This window comes from Orycteropus afer, unplaced genomic scaffold (genome assembly GCF_000298275.1).
Source record: "Orycteropus afer afer isolate SDZICR_OR568_19922 unplaced genomic scaffold, OryAfe1.0 scaffold00010, whole genome shotgun sequence".
NCBI classification, from domain to species: Eukaryota; Metazoa; Chordata; class Mammalia; order Tubulidentata; family Orycteropodidae; genus Orycteropus; species Orycteropus afer.
Genome location: NW_006921597.1, coordinates 21,130,470 through 21,151,205, shown reverse-complemented (window position 1 = coordinate 21,151,205; position 20,736 = coordinate 21,130,470). Strand labels below are relative to the sequence as shown.

Sequence of the window (20,736 nt, the reverse complement as noted above, 5' to 3'; positions counted from 1 at the left end):
GTTGTTATGTGCCGTCGAGTCGGACCCAACTCATAGCCACCCCTCCTTGGGTTTCCAAGGCAGTGTCACTACAGAAGTAGATTGTCCAACCTTCTTTCCAAGAAGTGGCTCGTGGATTTGATCCACCAGCCTCTGGTTAGTCAAGTGCCTTGGGAACTATGCTACTAGAGCTCTCATATATGTATTAATCTCAGGAAAATGTCTCACATAGCTATAGAGGCTGGCAAGTCCCAAGTTCATGGGCCATATGTCAAGTTGGAGGTTTTTTCCCAACTCAAGGAGCTGCAGGAACTAATGAGCCCAAGATCCACAGGCAGCACAGCAGGATCCAGAACCAACAGGAAGGTCCCAAATATTCCCAGAATGGCCATATATTTATTGGAAGCAGGCCATACCCCTAAGAAAGCTCCCTTTCAACTGATCAGCTACTCAAAGCATATACATCAGATCTCATCATGGGAATGACCACACCACAACTGCTTAAACCACTCAGAATCATGGTCCAGCCAAGTTGACACACAACCTTAACTGTCGCAGGTAGCAGTAGAAATCCATAAAATATCAGTGTCAGTGGATCAAATACTCAGTCAAGGCTCTGGGTGATTGCATATTTGATACTTCTCTATAGTTTTGTCAAAATGAGACTTACAGGCAATCCCTAAATTAGGAATAAGTTCATTTCCTAAATCTGTCTTTAAATAGAATTTGTGCATAAGTAGGAGCACTTGGGTGTGGTTTGTATCTAACAACAGTTAGTCAAATGTTTATCTAGGTATATAGTATATGTTGTTGTTGTTGTTGTTATATAGTATATGTTGTTGTTGTTGTTGTTGTTGTTGTTATGTGCCGTCAAATCGGACCCGACTCATAGCGACCCCTCCTTGAGTTTCCGAGGCAGTATCACTACAGAAGTAGATTGCCCCATCTTCCTTCCGAGGAGTGACTGGTGGGTTTGAACCTCCAGCCTTCTGGTTAGCAGTCAAGTGCCTTTGCCACTATGCTACCGGAGCTCCCGTATAGTGTATAGTGTACCTTTTTAGGAGCTCTGGTGGTGTAGTGGTTAAGGCATTTGACTGCTAACCAGAAGCCTAGAAGATCAAACCCACCAGCCACTCCTCGGAAGGTGGGGCAATCTACTTCCGTAGAGATACTGTCTTGGAAACCCAAGGAGGGGTCTCTGTGAGTTGGGATCAACTCAATGGCAGTGAGTTTGGTTTTTTGGGGTTTGTATCTTTCTGTGTGTAAAAATATTAAAACACTTCCAGATATACTAAAACACCTTTAACATAATAATAGAGTAATAATGATATTATTTTTATATGCACCACCTGTTTGTTATTATGAACCATTATGTGTCCCTCAAATTTTTAATATAATAGGCTTTGCAGGGGTTAGTTCATAACTGTGGGTTGTACGTAAGTTTGACGTTCATAACCCAGGGACTGCCTATATGAGGAAGCTGGTCAGTTGGGCTTTTTGGCTAGACAAAAGTGGTGAAAGAAAGGATGAGCTCAGAGATTCAGAGTCACAGCTCAAGTGCTGCATACAAGACCTGAAAGTTGCTACTTGTGCCCTGAAAGAAAGCCTTATCTCTTATAGTAAAGAGCTGTTATTGCTGAAAACCAAACCCAGAGTTTAATATAAGAGTGGCTAAATTATACCACCAATTGAATTCCCAACCTCAAATGGTATCTGAAAGGAAAGTGAAGACATTGATTGGGAGGAAATGGGATCCTGAAACTTGGGATGGGGGCATATAGGCAGATAATCAGGAAACTGGGGGACATTGAGTCCCTAAATTCCATTGAATCACTCCTGCCAACACTACCAGTCCTCTTACTCTAGTCTGAAGAGATTATTCCATTTTTGTCTGCTTAGCTGCCCTCCCCAGTAAAAAGATTATCCTTTCTCCCTCAAATGTACCTGAAGAGTCTTTGTCTGACATCACCTGGGGCAGCAGCTGGGGCATCACCTGAGGTATATGCCTTACAAGATGTTGAGTGTCCCTGGGACCTACCCCCACCACCCAGTTTTGCTTCTAGACCTGTAACTAGACTTAAGTCCCCAAGAGGTGAAGTATGGACTGTGACCAAGGAGGAAGTACACTATACCCCAAAAGAACTGCTTGATTTTTCTGATACATACAAACATAAACCTGGGGAATATGTATGGGAATGGCTATTAATATTAAAGTTGTGGGATAATGGGACAAGAAACATAAAGTTGAATTAATCTGAGTTTAATGATATAGGTCCACTAAGCACAGATTCAGAAGCTCTGATGGTACAATGGTTAAAGCATTTGGCTGTTAATCAAAAGGTCGCCAATTCAAACCCACCAGTTGCTCCATGGGAGAAAGATGAGGCAGTCTGCTTCTGTAAAGAGTTGTAGCCTTGGAAACTCTATTGGGCAATTCTACTCTGTCCTGTAGAGTCACTATGAGTCAAAATCAACTTGATGGCAGTGGGTTTAAGCATAGATTCTTCATTCAGTGTTTTGGCTCAAGAGGTTAGAAAATGATCTAATAGTTTATTGGTTGGTTCACTGAAGCATGTCGGTTAAGTGGTGACCTACACCAAAATCAAGTTGAAATGCCAGAGCTGTTTTAGTATACTGTAGAATAAAGTATCCAAAGGCTTAGGAAAATTGGCATGTTAGAGTGGATTTATCTGGTTGGGCCCACAGATCCACTCATGGAGTGCCCACAGGACACACCTTTGACCACAATGGTGAGGAACAAGTTTGTGCAGAGAGCTCTAGCATCCTTAAAGACTGGTATGATTTCTATTTTATATAAGTCAGATTTGACATGGGAACTGCCCAAACTATATTAAGACACCTAACTATAATGGGGCTATGGGAACTCTGGTAGCATAGTGGCTAAGGCACTTGACTGCTACCAGAGGCTGGCAGTTCAAACTCACCAGCCACTCCTCAGAAGAAAGATGGGGCAATCTACTGCCGTAGTGATACTGACTCAGAAACCCAAGGAGGGGTCGCTATGAGTCAGGTCCGACTCGACAGCAAACAACAACAACGACAATTGGACCTTCTGGTTGTAGGGACCAGTGGCAACAATTAATCAACAAAAAAAGGTGGGTGTGGTTACCATAACGGACAGCAGAGTCAAAGCAGTAATGAGAATAGTCTGACTCATGTGGACTTAAGGCATTGGCTACTTAGTCTTGATATCCCTCAGAGTGAAATAAATGAGAAATTTACTACGTATTTACTTGATCAGTACAAGTGGAAGAATTCTAGGTCAAGTGAATGACAGTCTAACTTGAATCATCAAAATAGAGAGTCACAGCCTCTCAGTAAATTCTCAGACTTGAGCCAGTTTTCAGACCCACAACCCCATGAACAAAGGGGAGGTTGGGTCCCCTTGAGGAAGAACCCCACTAAAGTGCCAAAAACTGACACTTACTGTTTCTCCTAACTTTCTCCAAAGGAATCGATGGCCTTTTATAAGATAGATTGTTCATTGGGGAAGAGGAAATACAGTAGTCCTTCCTTATCCATGCCTTTACTTTCTGGAGTTTCAGCATATGTATGTAGTCTGTCAACTGTGGTCTGAAACTGTTAAATGGGAAAATTCCAGAAATAAACCATTCATGAGCTTTAAATTGGATACCGTTTTGAGTAGTGCAATGAAATCTCATATCACCCCACTCCGTCCCTCTCAGGACGTGAATCATCCCTTTGTCTAGCATATCCATGCTGTATTCACCTGTTAGTCACTTTGTAGCCATCTTGGTTATCAGATCACTTGTCATGGTATCAAAGTACTTGTGCTCAAATAATGCTTATTTTGCTTAATGTTCTTTTTTATTATTAGTTGTTATTAATCTCTTACTGTGGCTAATTTATAAATTAAACTTTATCATGGTTATCTATGTATATAAAAAGCCTATTATTTATAGGGTTGGATACTATCCACAATGTCAGCCATCCACTGGGGGTCTTGGAACATATCCACCGCAGATAATGGGGGACTACTGTAACCAGACTTTTCAGAGATTGTCTAGACACTGACTCTGAACTGACACTAATTCTAGGAGACCCAAAATGTCACTGTGGCCCACCAGTCAGTAGGGGCATATGGACATCAGGTTATTAATGGAGTCTTATCTCTAGTCCATCTCACAGTAGGTCTGGTGAGGCCCTGAACAACTAAAAAGGAGGCACAACACCTGGTAGACCTCATTGAATTTTGGAGCCAATATATTCATCGTTTGGTTGTGTTACTCTGACCTACTTATCAAGTTACTCAGAAAGCTGTTAGTTTTGAGTGGGACCCAGAACAAGAGAAGGGTCTGCAACAGGTTCAGGCTGTCATGCAAGCTGCTCTGACACTTGGAACATATGATCTGGCTGATCCAACAGTGCTTGAAGTGTTAGTGGCAGATGGAGATGCTGTTTAGAATCTTTGCCAGGCCTCTGTTGGTGAATCACAGTGGAGACCTTTAGTGTTTTGGCACAAAACTCTGCTATCCTTTGCAAGATAACTACTCCTTTTGAGAAACAGCTTTGACTTGTTACTAGGCCTTAGTAGAAACTGAACACTTAACCATGAACCACAGAGTCACTGTGTAGCCTGAGCTGCCCATCATCAGCTGGGTGTTATCTGACCCACAGAGTCACGAAGTCAGACATGTACAACAGCATTTCATTGTTAAATGGAAATGGTATATATGAGATTGGGCTTGAGCAGGACCTGAAGACACAAGTAAGTTACCTGAGAAAATGGCCCAAGTGTTCCCCACTCCTGTCACATTTTTGTTCTCCGAGTCTGCACCTATGGCCTCATGGGGAGTTCCTTATGATCAGTTGGCTGAGGAAGGGAAAACTTGTCTGGCTTGCAGATGGTTCTGCACAGTATACAGGCACCACTTGGAAGTGGACAGCGGTAGTACTATAGCTCCTTTCTGGGACCTCCCTGAAGGACAGTGGTGAAGGGAAATCCTCCCAGTGGGCAGAACTTTGAGCAGTGCACCTGGTTATTCATCTTGCTTAGAAGGAGAGATTGCTAGATGTATGATTATATTCTGATTCATGGGCTATGACCAGTGGTTTTGCTAGATGATCAGGAACTTGGAAAAAAGGTGATTAGAAAATTGGTGATAAGGAGAAATGGAGAAGCAGCATGTGGGTAGACCTCTCTTAATGGGCCAAAGATGTGAAAGTATTTGTGTCTCATGTGAATGCTCCCCAGAGGGTGACTGACCTCAGCAGAAGAGGATTTTAACAATTGAGTAGGTAGGATGACATGTTCTGTGGATACCAATCAGCCTCTTTCCCCAGCCAATCCTGTCAGTGCCCACTGGGCTCGTGAACAAAGTGGTCATGGTGGCAAGGAATAGAGATTATGTGTGGACTCAGCAACATGGACTTCCACTCACCAAAGCTGACTTGGCTACATTCACTGCTAAGTGCCCACTCTGCCAGCAGTAGAGACCAACAGTTAATCCATGACATGGAACCATTCCTTGGGGTGATCAGCCAGCAACCTGGTGGCAGGTTGATTACCTTGGACCATGTCAGTCATGGGAAGGGCATCATTTTGTTCTTACTGGAATAAACACTCTGGATATGGATTTGCCTTCCTTGCATGTAGTGTTTCTGCCAAAAGTACTGTATATGGACTTATAGAATGCCTTATCCACCACCATGGTATCCCACACAGCATTACCTTGGATCAAAGGACTCACTTCACAGCATAGCAGTGAGCCCATGCTCATGGAACCATGTTCATGGAATTCACTGAGCTTACTATGTTCCCTGTCATCCTGAAGCAGCTGGCTTGATGGAGTGTTGGAATGGCTTTCTAAAGACACAGTTATGGCACCAGCTAGGTGGCATTACCTTGCATGTTTGGGGCAGTGTTCTCTAGGAGGCTTTATGTGCTCTAAAACAGTGTCTGATATATGGTGCTGTTTCTCCTATAATCAGGATTCATGGGTCTAGGAATTGAGGGGTACAGTGAGAGTGGCATCACTCATATTACCCCTAGTGACCCACTTACAAAATTTTTGCTTCCTATTCTTATGGCCCTGTGCTCTGCAGTTCTAGAGATCTTAATTCCAAAGGGAGGAATATTCCCACTTGGAGACATAATACTGATTCCACTGAACTGGAAATTAAGATTGTCGCCTGGCCACTTTGGGCTCCTCATGCCTCTAGATCAACAGATGAAGATGGGATTACCATATTGGCTGGTGTGGTTGGTCTTTATTACCAAGGGGAAATCAGATTGACATTAGATAATGGAAGTAAAGAATATGTTTGGAATACAAAAGATCCCTTAGGATGCCTCTTAGTACTGCCATATGGTTAAAGTCAGTGGAAAACTACAGCAACACAGTTCCAATGTAACTACTAATGGCCCAGACCCTTCAGGAATGAAGGTTTGGGTCACCCCGACAGGGAAAGAACCATAACCAGCTGAAGTGCTTGCTGAAAGCGAAGGGAATACTGAATGGATGGTGAAAGAAGGTAATTCTAAGTATCAACTGCAACCAAGTGACCAGTTGCAGAAATGAGGACTGTAATTATTTTATTTTTCTTATGATTTGGGTGAAAGTTAACAGAGCAAATTCATTTTCCATACAGCAGTTCATACACATTTTGTTTCATGACATTGACTGCATTTCCCCACAGCTCTCTTCCCACTTTCTCCCTGTAGTTACCTCTTCCCTGTGTCCTTCTTTCCTGTGCATTACTGCAAATATTGCTCTTCTGTTCTCCCATGATTGATCATTCTAAGGAGCGTATCTACCTGATGTAAATGTTCACCTTATATGCCTGTCTGTTGTTTGGCTGGAAGCCACAGGAGTGAGTTCAATTCCAGACCTAAAGGGTAACAAGGGGCCATAATCTCAGGGGTCTCACCAGGCTCTATCAGACCAGTAAACCTAGTCTTTTTTAGGATCTTGAGTTTTGTTCCACATTCTTCTCTCACACTATCTAGGATTTCCTGCACTGATCCCAGAAACGAGGACTATAATTGTTCTTAGTATTCCTTTTTTGCTTTGTTATATGTGCATGTGTACATATAAAGCCAAAAAACCTAAACTCACTGCCATCAAGTAGCGACCCCCTTTGGGTTTCCAAGGCGATGAATCTTTACAGAAGTAGATTGCCCAGTCTTCCTTCCATGAAGTGGCTGGGGGGTTTGAACCTCCAGCCTTCTGGTTAGTAGTCAAATGCCTTAGGCACTATGCCACCAGACCTCCTTATGTATGTGTATATACGTGTATATATATGTGTGTATGTGTGTGTGAGTGTATGGCAGATATCTTTATTTTCTTCCCTCCTTTATTCCATTACTTACTATAAAATATAAGATGTACACAGAGCTAATGTTTTCAGTTTTATGCATGTTAGTTGTATCTTGTTAAGGAAAAGTATGACTTTATAATTGTCTTTTTTTAGAGATTACGTAGGATGTAAGGAGATGTGTACGGGTGCCAGTTTGACAAGGGGTGGACTGTGATGGTTAAGGTTGTGTCAAGTTGGCTAGGCACTGATTCTCATTGGTTTGGCAAATGTAATCATCCTTCATTTTGTGGTCTGATGTGAACAACCAGTCAGTTGAAAGGGGAGTTACTTTGGAAGTGTGGCCTGCATCCAGTATATATTGATGTTCTAGCAAAACTTACCCTCTCTCAGTCCCACATCCTACTCATCATCCTCTGACCTCCAGCTCTTGGGACATGAGCCAGCACCCTGCCATCTGACCTGCTAATTTTGGGTTAGTCAGCCTGTGGTGGTTATATTTGTGTGTCAACTTGGCTGGGCCTGGTTGAGTGGCTGGGCAGCTGGATGTAGTATTTCCTATGATGAGACTAGTAATCAACTCCATGGTGGAATCTACTGTGAGCAGCTGAGTGGCTGCCTTTGGGTATGTGGTCTGCTTCCTGTATATAAGGAGAAGCTTTGGGAATGGTCTCTAGCCTATGGCACGCTTGGACCCTGCATGTAGCCATGTCCTTGCTCAGCAGCCTGCCATCCTCTGCTGACCTTGGGACTTACAATGGACTTAAGTTAATTTAATGGCCTGCTGTGTGGTTTGATAACATTGGGACTGTGCCTTTTTACTTGTCAACCTTGGGGCTTCTCAGCCTCAGGAGCCAGCAGCTGTCTGAGTGAAGAAATGCCTCTAGCTCCAGTGGGCCAGGAGCAGGAGGCATAGCTGGACCCCAAGGTTGAGGGACTTTCACGCAGCCCCTAGAGCTTGGCACTTTGAACTTGGACTTAAAGCCTCCAAATTGTGAGAATAAACTCCTATTTGTTAAAGCCATCCCATTTGTGGTATATTTCTGTCAGAACACAGCCCCTGCTACCATGTGAGTCAAGAGAAGACTCCAGTCTGATACCCAATGGATTTGGGACTTGCCCAAATCCACAATTGTGTGAGCCATTCCCTTGGAATAAATCTCTTGTTCATAGAGTTATATAGATAGGCTTCACTAATTTTGCTCCTCTCCAGAACTAAGGCAACTACTTAGGAGGAAAAATTATTCAAATCACAAATGCAGTGAAAAGTAACAGATGTCACCTTTGTGATCCTAAGATGTTTCTCGTTGGTTCAAAGTACAGGGACGAATACACATAGCCACTATAGCATAAGGGCTCATTGAGAAGAAGGAGTTTAATGAATACCTTGAAATGCTTATAGCTCCTAAAAAGTGGTTTCCAGAGTGACTGTGGTGGGGATGTAGAAGTCACTGAGTTCTTTTATAACTAGTGAAGTAGTGGGTGGACCTCACCTCTGGGCATCTGCCCGATTGTTACCAAATGCCATCAGAAGTTATCTACTGTAGTGATCACAGAGATAATAATATATACTTCATAGAGTTGTTGAGAATATTAAATGAGACAAGATGAAAAAATGTTTGTAAGGTACCTGGAGCTCTGGTGATACAATGCATAAGGTATTTGACTGTTAACCAGAAGGTTGGCAGTTCAATCCCACCAGCCATCCCATGGGAGGAAGATGGGCAGTCTACTTCCGTAAAGATTTACCACCTTGGAAACCCAGTGGGGTTCACTATGAGTCAGAACCGACTCAATGGTAGTGAGTTTGGTTTTAAAGTACCTGGCACCTAGTAAAACTCACTGAATAAATTTTTTTCTGTATTTTACTTAGATTACCCTATGACGATAAATTATCTAATAGAAAAAGGAAAAATGACTATGAATAAAAGCTGGAAACTCCACTATCACTGTCCTGTCTCCTACCACTATCTCTTAATGCTTCCAGCCTTCTTGGTCTGCTAATCACTTACCTGTATTTAACCCTGCCAGTCTCACTGTCAGCCCCCTCTTCACTTGCCTTCACTTCCCTCTCTAACCAGCTTAGAGTCCATGATCTATAGTAATAATGCTCAAAATTATTCCTTTATGTTTTGTCTCTGCCTCCCCCCATTGCTTTCCTCTGAGTCATCCCCAGTCCCAGTTGAACTCAGCTGTCTTCTCCAGGTCATTGAACATTGCTAGAGATCTCAAAACCAAAGTACCTGGTGTGACTGAAGTCATGCTCACCACCATCCAGCAATGGTATTCTACTTCCTTTTTAAGCTTCCTTTCCCACTTTCCTAGATATTATTCTTCTGTTCTTTTTATTGTGATTTGGGTGAAAATTTACAGAGCAAATACACTTTGCATACAGCAGTTCACATACACTTTGTATCATGCATTGACCACAATTTACCACACTGCAACATCTCCCCTCCTACTTCCTCCCAATAGTTACCTCTTCCCTGTGTCCATTCCTCCATGTACTCCTGCCCCCTGAGCTGTCTCCCTGTGCATAAGCAGCCCTTCTTTCTCCCATGCTTGTTCTCTCCAAGGAGTGTATCTACCTCAGGTAAATCTTCAACTCATGTGCCTGTCTGTGGTTGCCTGGAAGCCACAGGCGTGTGTTCAATTCCAGACTTGAAGGGAAGCTAGGGGCCATAGTCTCAGTGGTTCCACCGGGCTCTATCGGGCCAGCAAACCTGGTCACCACCTTTTTTTTTTTTTTCAGAATGATTTTGAGTTCTGTTCCACATTGTTCTCCCTGTCTTTCTAGGATCTCCTACATAGATCCTCTTCCAAGTGGTTGATAGTAGTAGCCGGGCACCATCTAATTCTTCTGGTCTCATAGTCATATAGGCTGCAGATCGGATGGTATACCAGTTGCTAGGACTAATTGTTTCCATAAATTTTCAGTTTTCTTCATTCTTCTTGGCTCTGGATGAGGAGAGACCCATCGTTGCATCTAGATAGCAGCTTGCAAGCTTTTAAGATCCTAGTCGCTACTCGCCACAGTAGGAGGTGGAACAGTATTTTGTGTAGTATGTTATGCCAATTGAGCTTGATGTCCTCTGCAACTATGGTCCCGAGCCCGCAGGTTCAACTCCTCGGTCCCTCTGGGTGGCTGGCTGTTACCAAGCAGTGACTACAACCTTGCCCCTTGTCAGCTCCACTATACATCTGGGAATTCAGATCATACACATAAAGATATAGGACCATTGTCTGCCAACCCTATATATGTTCTTGGGTACACTCCCCCTTCATAGACATACCTAATAGTTCAGCCTGTCCACCCATCTATCCACCAATATACCCATGTTTGCCTTCACTGACTACGCCGTACTATATGAGCAAAAGGGTTCATCTTTGTTGTCTGTACTTCACATGTACCTCTCTCTTTCTCTTCCTCCATGCCACTATATTGATCACTCCCATTTGGTACATTGCCCTTCTCTTCACCCAAATCAAAACTTATCTCTATCTATCTAACAGTATTCCCTACCCACCCCTCCCATCCCTGGTAACCAACAAATAAAATGTCCTTGTGTAGATAAACATTTCCTTAACTTTTACAATAACGGACTAATACAATATTTGTCCTTTTGTGATTGACTTATTTCACTCAGCATAATGTCCTCCAAGTTCATCCACGTTATGCGGTGTTTTGCCGATTCTGCATTATTCTTTAGGGTTGCATAGTATTCTATTGTGTGTATATACCATAGTTTGGGTATCCATTCCTCATTTGATGGACACCTAGGTTGTTTACATCTTTTGGCTATTGTAAATAGTGCCATGATGAACATGGGTGTACATATATCTGTTCTTGTCCTGGCTCTCACTTCTTTAGGATATATACCTAGTAATGGAATAGCTGGGTCAAATGGTATTTCTAGTTCCAACTTTTGAAGGAATCACCATACTGCTTTCCAGAATAGTTGTACCATTTTACAGTCCCAACAGCAGTATATGAGAGTCCCAATCTCTCCACATCCTCTCCAGCATTTGTTATTTTCTGTCTCGTTGAATTTTGCTACTAGTGCTGGAGCAAGGTGGTACCTCATTGTTGTTTTGATTTGCATCTCTCTAATAGCTAATGATCGTGAGCATTTCTTCATATGTTTGTTGGCCGCTTGAATATCCTCTTCGGTGAAGTGTCTATTCATGTCTTCTGCCCAGTTTTTAATGGACTGTTTGTCTTTTTGTTATTGAGGTGTTGGAGTGTTCTATAAATTCTGGAGATAAGTCCCTTATCAGAGATGTCATTACCAAATATTTTTTCCCAATCTGTAGGTTCTCTTTTGACTCTTTTGGAGAAGTCTTTGGAAGCACACAAAAATTTAATTTTTAGAAGGTCCCAATCATCTGGTTTCTCTTCTGCTGTTTGTACATTTTGAGTTATGCTTCATAGTCTATTTATGCCATATATTAGGGCCCCTAAATTTGCCCCTAGCTTTTCCTTGAGGAACTCTATAGTTTTGGGTTTCACATTTAAGTCTTTGATCCATCTGGAGTTCATTTTTGTGTATGGTGTGAGGTACAGATCTTGTTGCATTTTTCTGCAAATGGATCTCCAGTTTTGCCAGTACCATTTATTAAACAAACATTCTCTTCCCCATTAATGGATTTTGGCCCTTTATCAAAGATCAGCTGACCATAGGTCAATGGATCTATTTCTGGGTTCTCAATTCTATTCCATTGGTCTATGTATCTGTCATTAAACCAATATCAGGCAGTTTTGACTACTGTGGCTGTATAGTAGGTTTTGAGATCTGGTAGTGTGAGACCTCCTACTTTGTTCTTCTTCAATAGTGCTTTGCTTATCTGAGTTCTCTTTCCTTTCCATATAAAGTTAATGATTGGTTTTTCCATATCCCTAAAGAATGTTGAGCCACTCCTCGGAAGGAAGGTTGGGCAATCCTACTTCCGTAGTGATACTGCCTCGGAAACCCAAGGAGCGGTCGTTATGAGTCGGGGCCGACTCGACGGCACATAACAACAACAACAACAACAAAGAATGTTTATGGGATCTGGATTGGGATTGCATTGAATGTATAGCTTGCTTTGGGTAGAATTGACATTTTCATAATGTTCAATCTTCCTATCCACGAGCATGGGATGTTCTTCCATTTATGTAGATCTCTAACTTTGTTTCTCCTCATATCCTTCTAATACTACTGTAGCTCTCAGTTAATGACCTCATTTTGTCTTTTATTGGGAAAACAGAAGCCATTAAGCTCAAATTGCCTCTACAGCCTTATCCTCCGTTTTGCCTCCTGTTAAAATGGATGAAATGCTGTTCTTCCTGTGAGAAATCAATCCTTCCTCTTGGGTTCTAGAATCCAAAGCTTACCTAATTAAGACCTGTGCCCCTTGAGTTGATCCCCCTCCTAATCATCTCTCCCTCTAATGAACCATCCTCATCAACATATAAACAAACAGCTCTGGTATCTCTCATATTTAAAAAACAAAAACACTTCTCATCTCCTCCAACCACTGTCTCACTCTCTACTATACTTCAGTACAAAACTTTTTTTTTTTTTCAACTTTAGTGCCATATCTACCTTCTTCCTGAGACATTTAAGAGTGCTATTTTGATGGAGTTGTAAACCAGATTGTAGGGTCCTATGAAAGAAGAAATGATAGAGAAACCAGCACAATACATATAGGTCATTTGATAAATTGGCAGGTAAGGAAAAAAGAAAAAAAAAAAAAAGATAGTAATGGAGACATGTAGTAGAGTAAAGATACAAGAATGAAATGGGGTTATGTAAGAATAACCACGTTATGTTAGCCATTAGGTAGTAAACATATACTAATATAAACAGCCTGATACTCATTGAGACCATGAGCTTTTGTTTTATGCAGTCTTGGGTTCAGATCCCAGCTCTGCCTTTTTCCAGATAGCCAACCTGGAAAATATCATTTAGTCTCCCTGAGCACAAAACGAGGTATCTGTTTGTGTATTCACTTGGAGAGACTCTGTAGGCTCCAGTGTCTGGTTGGCTGTAATCTTCATAGAAGCCGCTTTTCCGGCCTGGTCTTCCATGGTGCCACTGGGTGGCTTCAAACAGCCAACCTTTGGGTTACTAGCTGAGTGCAGACCATTCATACCACTCTGGGACCTTTGAGCATAACAGGAAAGAATCTCCCATCTCAGGATTATTGAAGATGAAATGAAATAATGCATATAAAACACCTTATGCCTGGCACATAATAAATTTTCAAATCATGATTGTTGTTAATGTTGTCATTACTACCATTATCATTATTATTCCCGTAGGAACATGGTAAGATCCCATGGCTAGCTGATTGTTGAAAGGCAGCCAATAACTAAAGAACAGCAGCAATTCAGAAAGTGTTAGAAAAATGTTAAACCCTGCTCTATAACTAGAGCAAAGGCCAGGAGCATTCCACTGTTGGAAACAGCAGGCATCCTTTGAGGCATCAGAACAGCAGGCTGGAAGGAAATAGTACCAGACACTTAAGCGCCACAGGAATCTGGGAGTAAAGACAGATCGACTAGATCAGCACAGCCACACTCCCACAGGATTATTCCTGGTGAAGCACTTTGTTCTTTGTTTCTGTCTTTTCTACTCTCATTTTTTGTGCTAACAGGGTTTTTAACGTAAAAAAATTATTTATAATCCATGTACAAAGCAGTAATTTAATACTGGATGTTACCATTTCGATAATCATTTTATTTGATGTTTTTTAAACAGAAAATACTGGAATGGATGCTGTGGAGGATGCATATATTAGCGGAACATGGCTTCTCTCAAGAGATCCATTTTAATGATGCTATTTGTTTTTCTTATGTATAGGTTTTGATCAGCATGCAGCTAATGTCTGGTGACCCGTGTTTTAAAACGTAAGTTGATGCCTCCAAAATGGGTTATTTTTCTGAAAACAGAATAGCAATTTAGTTGTTTAAAGTTTCTATATTAATATTTTATAGTGTGTAGAGTCCAATACCAGCGAAGAGATGGTCCATTTCCTGGGAGACTGACTTGACCCTCACAGAAGTTATTATTACCAAATGAACCTTTTACTCTCTGAATTACTTAAGGTATAGATCTGTGGGAAAAAATAGAAAAATGGGGACTAGTGTTGAGAAAAATAAAGCATTATGGTAAGAGGGCCACAGTTGGGGAAAGTGTTACTATTTTATATAGTGTAATCAGGGAAGGCCTCTGTGGTAGAGATGACATTTGAGCAGAGACTTGAAGGTGGTAGGAAGCAAACCATGCAGATATCTGGGAGAAGAGCATTCAAGGTAGAGGCTGCAAGGACAAAGGTCTTGAGGAAAGAGTATGCTTGGCCTGTTTAAGTAGCTGCAAGGACACCAGTGTGTCTAGAGCAGAGTGAATGAGGAGGAGGATGATAGGAGATGAGGTCAGATGATACAGAATCTTATGGCCAATTATAATAAGGTCTTCCACTTATATTCTGATTGAGATAGAAAGCTACTGAGGGATTTTGAGCAGAAAAGTAAAATTAATGACTGGTAAGTAGAGAATAAACAATGTGTGGGAGCAATAAAGGGGGCAAAGGCAGAAATGGGGAGATGAATTAGGAGACTGTTCTAATAATCCAAGCAAGAAATGATGGTACCTTGGACCTGGCTTGTATGAGTACAGAATGACCTGAAGGATTCTGGCCTTGAGTTGGTCCCAACTCATAGCGACCCCTACTTGGGTTTCTGAAGCAGTATCTCTACGGAAGTAGATTGCCCAGCCTTCCTTCCGAGGAGTGGCTGGGTAGTGGGTTTGAACCACCAGCCTTCTGGTTAGTAGTCAAATGCCTTAGGCACTGTGCCACCAGAGCTCCTAAAACTCACTGCCATCAAGTTGGATCTGACTTGTAGTGACCCCTCCTTGGGTTTCTGAGGCAGTATCACTACAGAAGTAGGTTGTTCAGTCTTCCTTCTGAGGAATGGCTGGTGGGTTTGAAACGCCAGCCTTCTGGTTAGCAGTCAAGTGCCTTAGGCACTATGCCACCAGTGCTCTTTGAATAAGTAGAAGAATGGTATTTCAATTTATTGAGATGAGAAAGTCTACAAGAGGAACAAAGTTGGGAGCTTGAGTTTTGGACATGGTAAGTTTGAGGTCTCTGTTAAAACACCGAGCTGGACATGTCAAGAAGGCAGTTGGATTTATCAGTGTGGAGTTGATTAGGGAGAACGTGACTAGAGATACATTTTGAAATCATGGCATCATCAGCACATAGATGGTAACTAAAGCCATAAGACAAGACTTGATGAAATGATGTAGGGAATGAGTATAGATAGAGAAGAGGAGAGGTCCACAGACTGAGGTGTGACACACTTCATTGTAAGAAGTTGGGGAATTGGGGAAGAGCCAGCAAAGGACCAACCAGTGAGATAGGAAGAGAGAACCAAAGAAGAATGCTGTCCTGAAAACCAAGTGAATGAATTGTTTCATGTCATATACTACTGAAATAGTCCACAGAAGACGAGAGCTGAGAATTGACCTTTGGATTTTGCAGTATAGAATGCTCTTAGTGTAAAGCCTTTTTGGAGTGGGTTAAAGAGAGTCTAAAGGAGAAAAATTGGAAATCATATAAATAATTCTTAATGAGGAATTTTGCTACAAAAAGGAACAGAGCAATTAGATCATAAATAAAAAGAGGATATGGGATTATGGTACAATTGGTTTCTTTTATGTGGTCTTTCTGGCTCTGGGTTTGTAGTTTTCCCACAATGAGTGGTTGGGCCACAATCTGCCACACGATTGTTCTATGTGCTTTCTGCTTAGGCAGCTTATAAGCATTGGTTGGTGTGCTGTCCACCTAAGATGGTTGCAGTCCACCCAGTAAGGTTGATTGGTTTACAATCCACTGAAGGAACTGATCAATTTATGATCCTACTAGGAAAGCTATGGCTTGAAATTGACAGTTTTCCTGTATAATTACCAATCTCACAGAGATTTTTTGAGGGAACTCCTGATGAAAAAGAACACAGAAAGAGTGTGTCCTTTGGAGCCAGGGCCTCTGTACTGAAAGCCTCTAAGACCCAAATGAAAGAGCTGTAATAAAGTGAAATAAAAAAGCTCAAAAGTTGTAACACTGATCTGATAACACAGAAGAGGCCCAGAAGGGGCACAGCAGCAGAGCCACTGGCAAGAGGCCCAGTGGTAAAGAGAGTGGTCAGGATGACAATGGTGGGTGAGTCGGCCCACAGAGTAGATGGCCGTGGTGGGAAGAGTCGATCCACAGAGCAGAACTGGGCACCTCTTGGCAGGTTGCCATCTTAGTTGGGTGCCTCATAAGGGGGAAGTAGCCACAGTCCGTGTAGGCAGATGTCCAAACAGAGTAAACAACAGCCTGGAGGCCACGTTGGCTTGCTGTTGGCAGCAGCAGATGCCCCAACTATGCTGAGAACTGTAACACTAAGACCAAGAGGAAGTCAGTCCTGAGAGGGCTGAGAAGTTTCCCACAGAGGCTTGGGCATACACCATACAGGGGTTGTTTTGGTTACCTAGTGCCACTCTGACAGGAATATATCGCAAATGGGATGGCTTGAACAAACAGGAGTTTATTTTTTTATAATTTTGGAGGCTTTGAGTCTAAGTTCAGAGTGCCAGGTTCTACAGGCTGGGTGAAAGCCTCTCAACCTTGAGCTTCAGCTCTGCCTCCTGCTTCCAGCCCATTGAAGCTGGAGGCTTTTCTTCGCTTGGACGACTGCTGGCTGCTGAGGCTGACAAACCCAAGTCTGACAAGTAAAGTCAGTCCCAATGTTACTAAACAACATGGCAGGCCACTAATTCAACTCCAGATGAAGTCCCAGGATTGGCAGGGCACAGCAGGCTATTGAACAACAACGTGGCTACTTGCAGAGTTCAAATAGGCCAAAAGACTGAGACTATTCCCAAGGCTGTTTTTTATATACAGGAAGCAGACCACATCCCTAAAGCAGCTACTCAACTGCTTGTGGTAGATCCCCCCATGGAGTTGATTGCAACTCTTATCATGGGGAGTAACTACCACCAGCTTCCCAGCCACTCAACCAGGCCCAGCCAAGTTGACACAGCCGTAACTATCACAGGGGTTGCCTATAAAAGTTGCTCAAATAATTTATTTTAGAAGGACCAGTACAAGCCTGGCCCCTATGAGGCACAGGTTAAATATGTCCCAGATGTCCAACTTTTCCAAACTGCTGTGCTACTCCATCATTTCTAACATCAGCTCCTCCTCCCCTCAGTACTCTCCCTCCCATCTTAGGGTTCCGTATTTGGTTATAATGTGTCACAGAACTCACAAACTGCCAAGGAAATGGTGATGAAGGCTAGCAAGTCCCAAATCCCTGGGTCAGGCATTGATCTGGAATATTCTCCTCACTCATGTAGTTGCAGGGGTTGATGAACCCAAATCAGCAAGTCAGACAACTAGCTGCTATCTCAGGTCTGGGGTTGAGATGTCGACAAACTAAATGCAGGATCCAGAGCAAGAAAGTGAAATTTGTCAGAACATTCACACATAGACCCTCAAGGAAACTAAAGGTGGTGAGTTGAGTCAAACCCTCCAGCAAGGCAAGACTCAAGATATATCCCACTCCTATCCTTCCTCATCAATGCAGCAGACAACTAACCCCAAAATGGAACCATAGCCACAAACATAAAAGCTAGAATTTACAGTACATCACAAAATGAAGGACTGTGGCTAAAGGGCCCATTAAGCAATTCACTGCATTGCAGAAGTTCACCTCAGATCTTTTTCTGTTGTTTACTGTTTGCTTTCTATAAGTAACCTATTTCTCTTAGTTTCTGTTTACATTCTATAAAGTATCAGCTTTCAATTGCCAACACTTTGTAAAATGTCTTTGTGTGTGCAGTGCAGTCATAGCAGATAATAAAGTCCTTCGCTAGCAGTCTCAGGATGGGATTTAGAGTACAGCCTGTCTGTATACGTGCACATGCACATAGTTTAGGAGTCAAGGAAGGTTTTTTGTTGTTTTTAAGATAGAAGACATTATAGTAGATTTGTATACTGATGAAAATGGTCCATAGAGAGGGAGAAATTGATGATGCAAAAGAAAAGGGATAATTGCTAGAACAGTGTCCTTGGATTGTCAAAAGGGAAGGGATCTGGTACCCAGTTTATCCATTGGAATCAGATGAAGGCAGAGAACATGGCTGCAGATGCAAGTAGCTGGGTATATAAGACGTAGAAGCATACAGAAGTTCTCTTCTAATTGCTCCTGATTTCTTAATGAATTGGAACCAAAGTGATCATTAAGAGCCAAGATGGGGAAAATAGAGGTAGAGGTTTAAGGAGAGAGGCAATAAGAATAGTATACAAAAGGCTTCTCAGTAGGGGAGTGAGCTGAAGGGATAAAAGCACTAGCATTGCCTATCACCAGTCTTGAAGACACTTAATAATTGAAAATGAAAGTTCATTAGATCTTAAATATCTGTGAAAAAGATATTTAGAAAAGTAAATATAACTTCCCTCTGCATCAATTTTATGTTTTTAATAGCTCTTACCATAACTTACAAAGTAATGCCTGTGTAATTCTCTACTTACATACTGCTTGTAAAGATGAAAAAAATATATTTTAATACAGATCAATTCTTGATTAAAACTGTGCTTGTGCATTTTCCTGTCACTTAGCCTTCCTGTACTACCTTACCACAAACCATAATTTCCTGGCAGCTTTCTTTATTACCTCCTCTCTTAGGACCAAACGATTTTTGCTGCACTATATTTGGTCTCTTAGGAGCTCTGGCGACATAGTGCCTAAAACATTTGACTGCTACCGGAAGGTTGGCGGTTCAAACCGACCAGCCACTCCTCAGAAGGAAGATTGGGCAATCAATCTACTTCCATAGAGATGCTGCCTCGGAAACCCAAGGAGGGGTCACTGTGAGTCAGATCCGACTTGACGGCAGTGAGCTTTGAGTATGTTTGGTCTCTCAGGTAAAGATCGTGAATATGGGAGAAAGTTTGTCATATCATTTATCACCTATTTCCCCCTTGAAGAACAGACATGGTTTTCCTTTGAGTTTCTGGTTGTTCCAATTAAGGCTGTTTCCTTTGTGGATGGGTGCAAAAACGGCAAGGAGGCCACATGTTCTGACCTTCTCTAATCCCACAAGAGGAAGGCAGAATTACCATCAATAGCACAAGGCCTATTACTGCAAGGCCAGACATGCTGCCTCCCTCCAGCCCTTTCACCAACCGTTCCTCCCAAAACACCCACTACCTCTCCTCTGGGTTCGATAATTCGCTGCAGTGGCCACACAGAACTCACGGATTATGGGGTTTATTAGGGAAACACCAGGCTGCAATTCAAGTTCAGGAAGAACGTTCAGTCTCTCTCCCAGCCCAGCGTCTCTCAACCAAGTCTCTCAGAGTCTCTCCCCCAGCAGTGCGTGTCCCTCGGGTGCCTTACTCTACAATGCGTGTCTCTTGCGTCTCTTTCCCAGCAGCACGTGTCTCTTTCCGGGGTGCATGTCTCTTTCAGCAGCACGTCTTCTTCCGCCAGCAATCAGAGTTCTACCTCTATGAGGCCTCCTTTTGAGCCCGGCAGGGTGGCTAAACTAGCCAATCACAGCATCAGAACTCTAAGCACCTGAGAGAAAGTGGGCACCTCCCAGAACATTGTATTGTGCCACTCCCAACTGAAATACTCCAGGTGGACACCTTCAGCAATCAGGAGCTCCTCAGTTGCTCATAGCAAATCCTACCTTGGAGTTTACAAAGACTTATGGGTAGAAAAGCCACACAAAGTAATTTACTACACTGCAATGGCCAATATTTCTTTTAAATATTAGTTTTGCTTTTGGAATATTTACTACCAATTTTTTTTTTTTTTCCTGTCTAAATATTTTATCACTTCTTTGGAAAGGAAGAGGACAAAGAACTCTAGAAATACTTGAATGGAAACCAAAATATTTGGAAATCTTGTTCTCTGAACAGAACTTTTTTTTTTAAAAAAAAAAAAAAAAAACCTCCCAGCCATGCCTAATAATGGATTTGTAAGGTGTAAGGAATTTGTACAACGTATTCCTGTTTGCTTTTTTCTGAGGGAATATTGCTAGTATGTCGAGGCTGGTTCTCATCAGTTTAGTGAGGAGGATGGGTAACTGCTGCCTAGATTAAGCTAATTTGTCAGTTTTCCCTTGAGTGAGGTGACTCTTCAGCCCCAATAGTGTACTTCTCTAGTCTATTGTGATTATTTTCTAACAGGAGTAATCATGAAATTTTACCAGTAGTCTGTTCCCGTTGTGTCTTGTTGAGCTAAATGTGACTTATAGCAACTCTCTGAATATGACAGAGCAGGATTGCTCCCAAGGGTTTCCTAGGCTATGGTTTTTTTTTATTTTTGTTTTTTTTAATTAGGATTTGGGTGAAGATTTACAGAGTAAATTCACTTTTCATACAGCAGTTCACATATACTTTGTCTCATGTCATTGA

The 20,736-nt window shown here is 42.2% G+C and overlaps 1 protein-coding gene across 1 annotated transcript in view; it reads left to right on the top strand.

Annotated features, from left to right (window-relative positions):
• Window positions 1-20,736, top strand: part of FAM102B (family with sequence similarity 102 member B) — a 94,004-nt gene that overhangs the window by 53,899 nt on the left and 19,369 nt on the right. Inside the window, exon 5 of the mRNA XM_007949913.2 lies at window positions 14,124-14,170. Coding sequence (XP_007948104.1) covers window positions 14,124-14,170 — 47 coding nt within the window. The remainder of the gene's footprint in view (window positions 1-14,123; window positions 14,171-20,736) is intronic.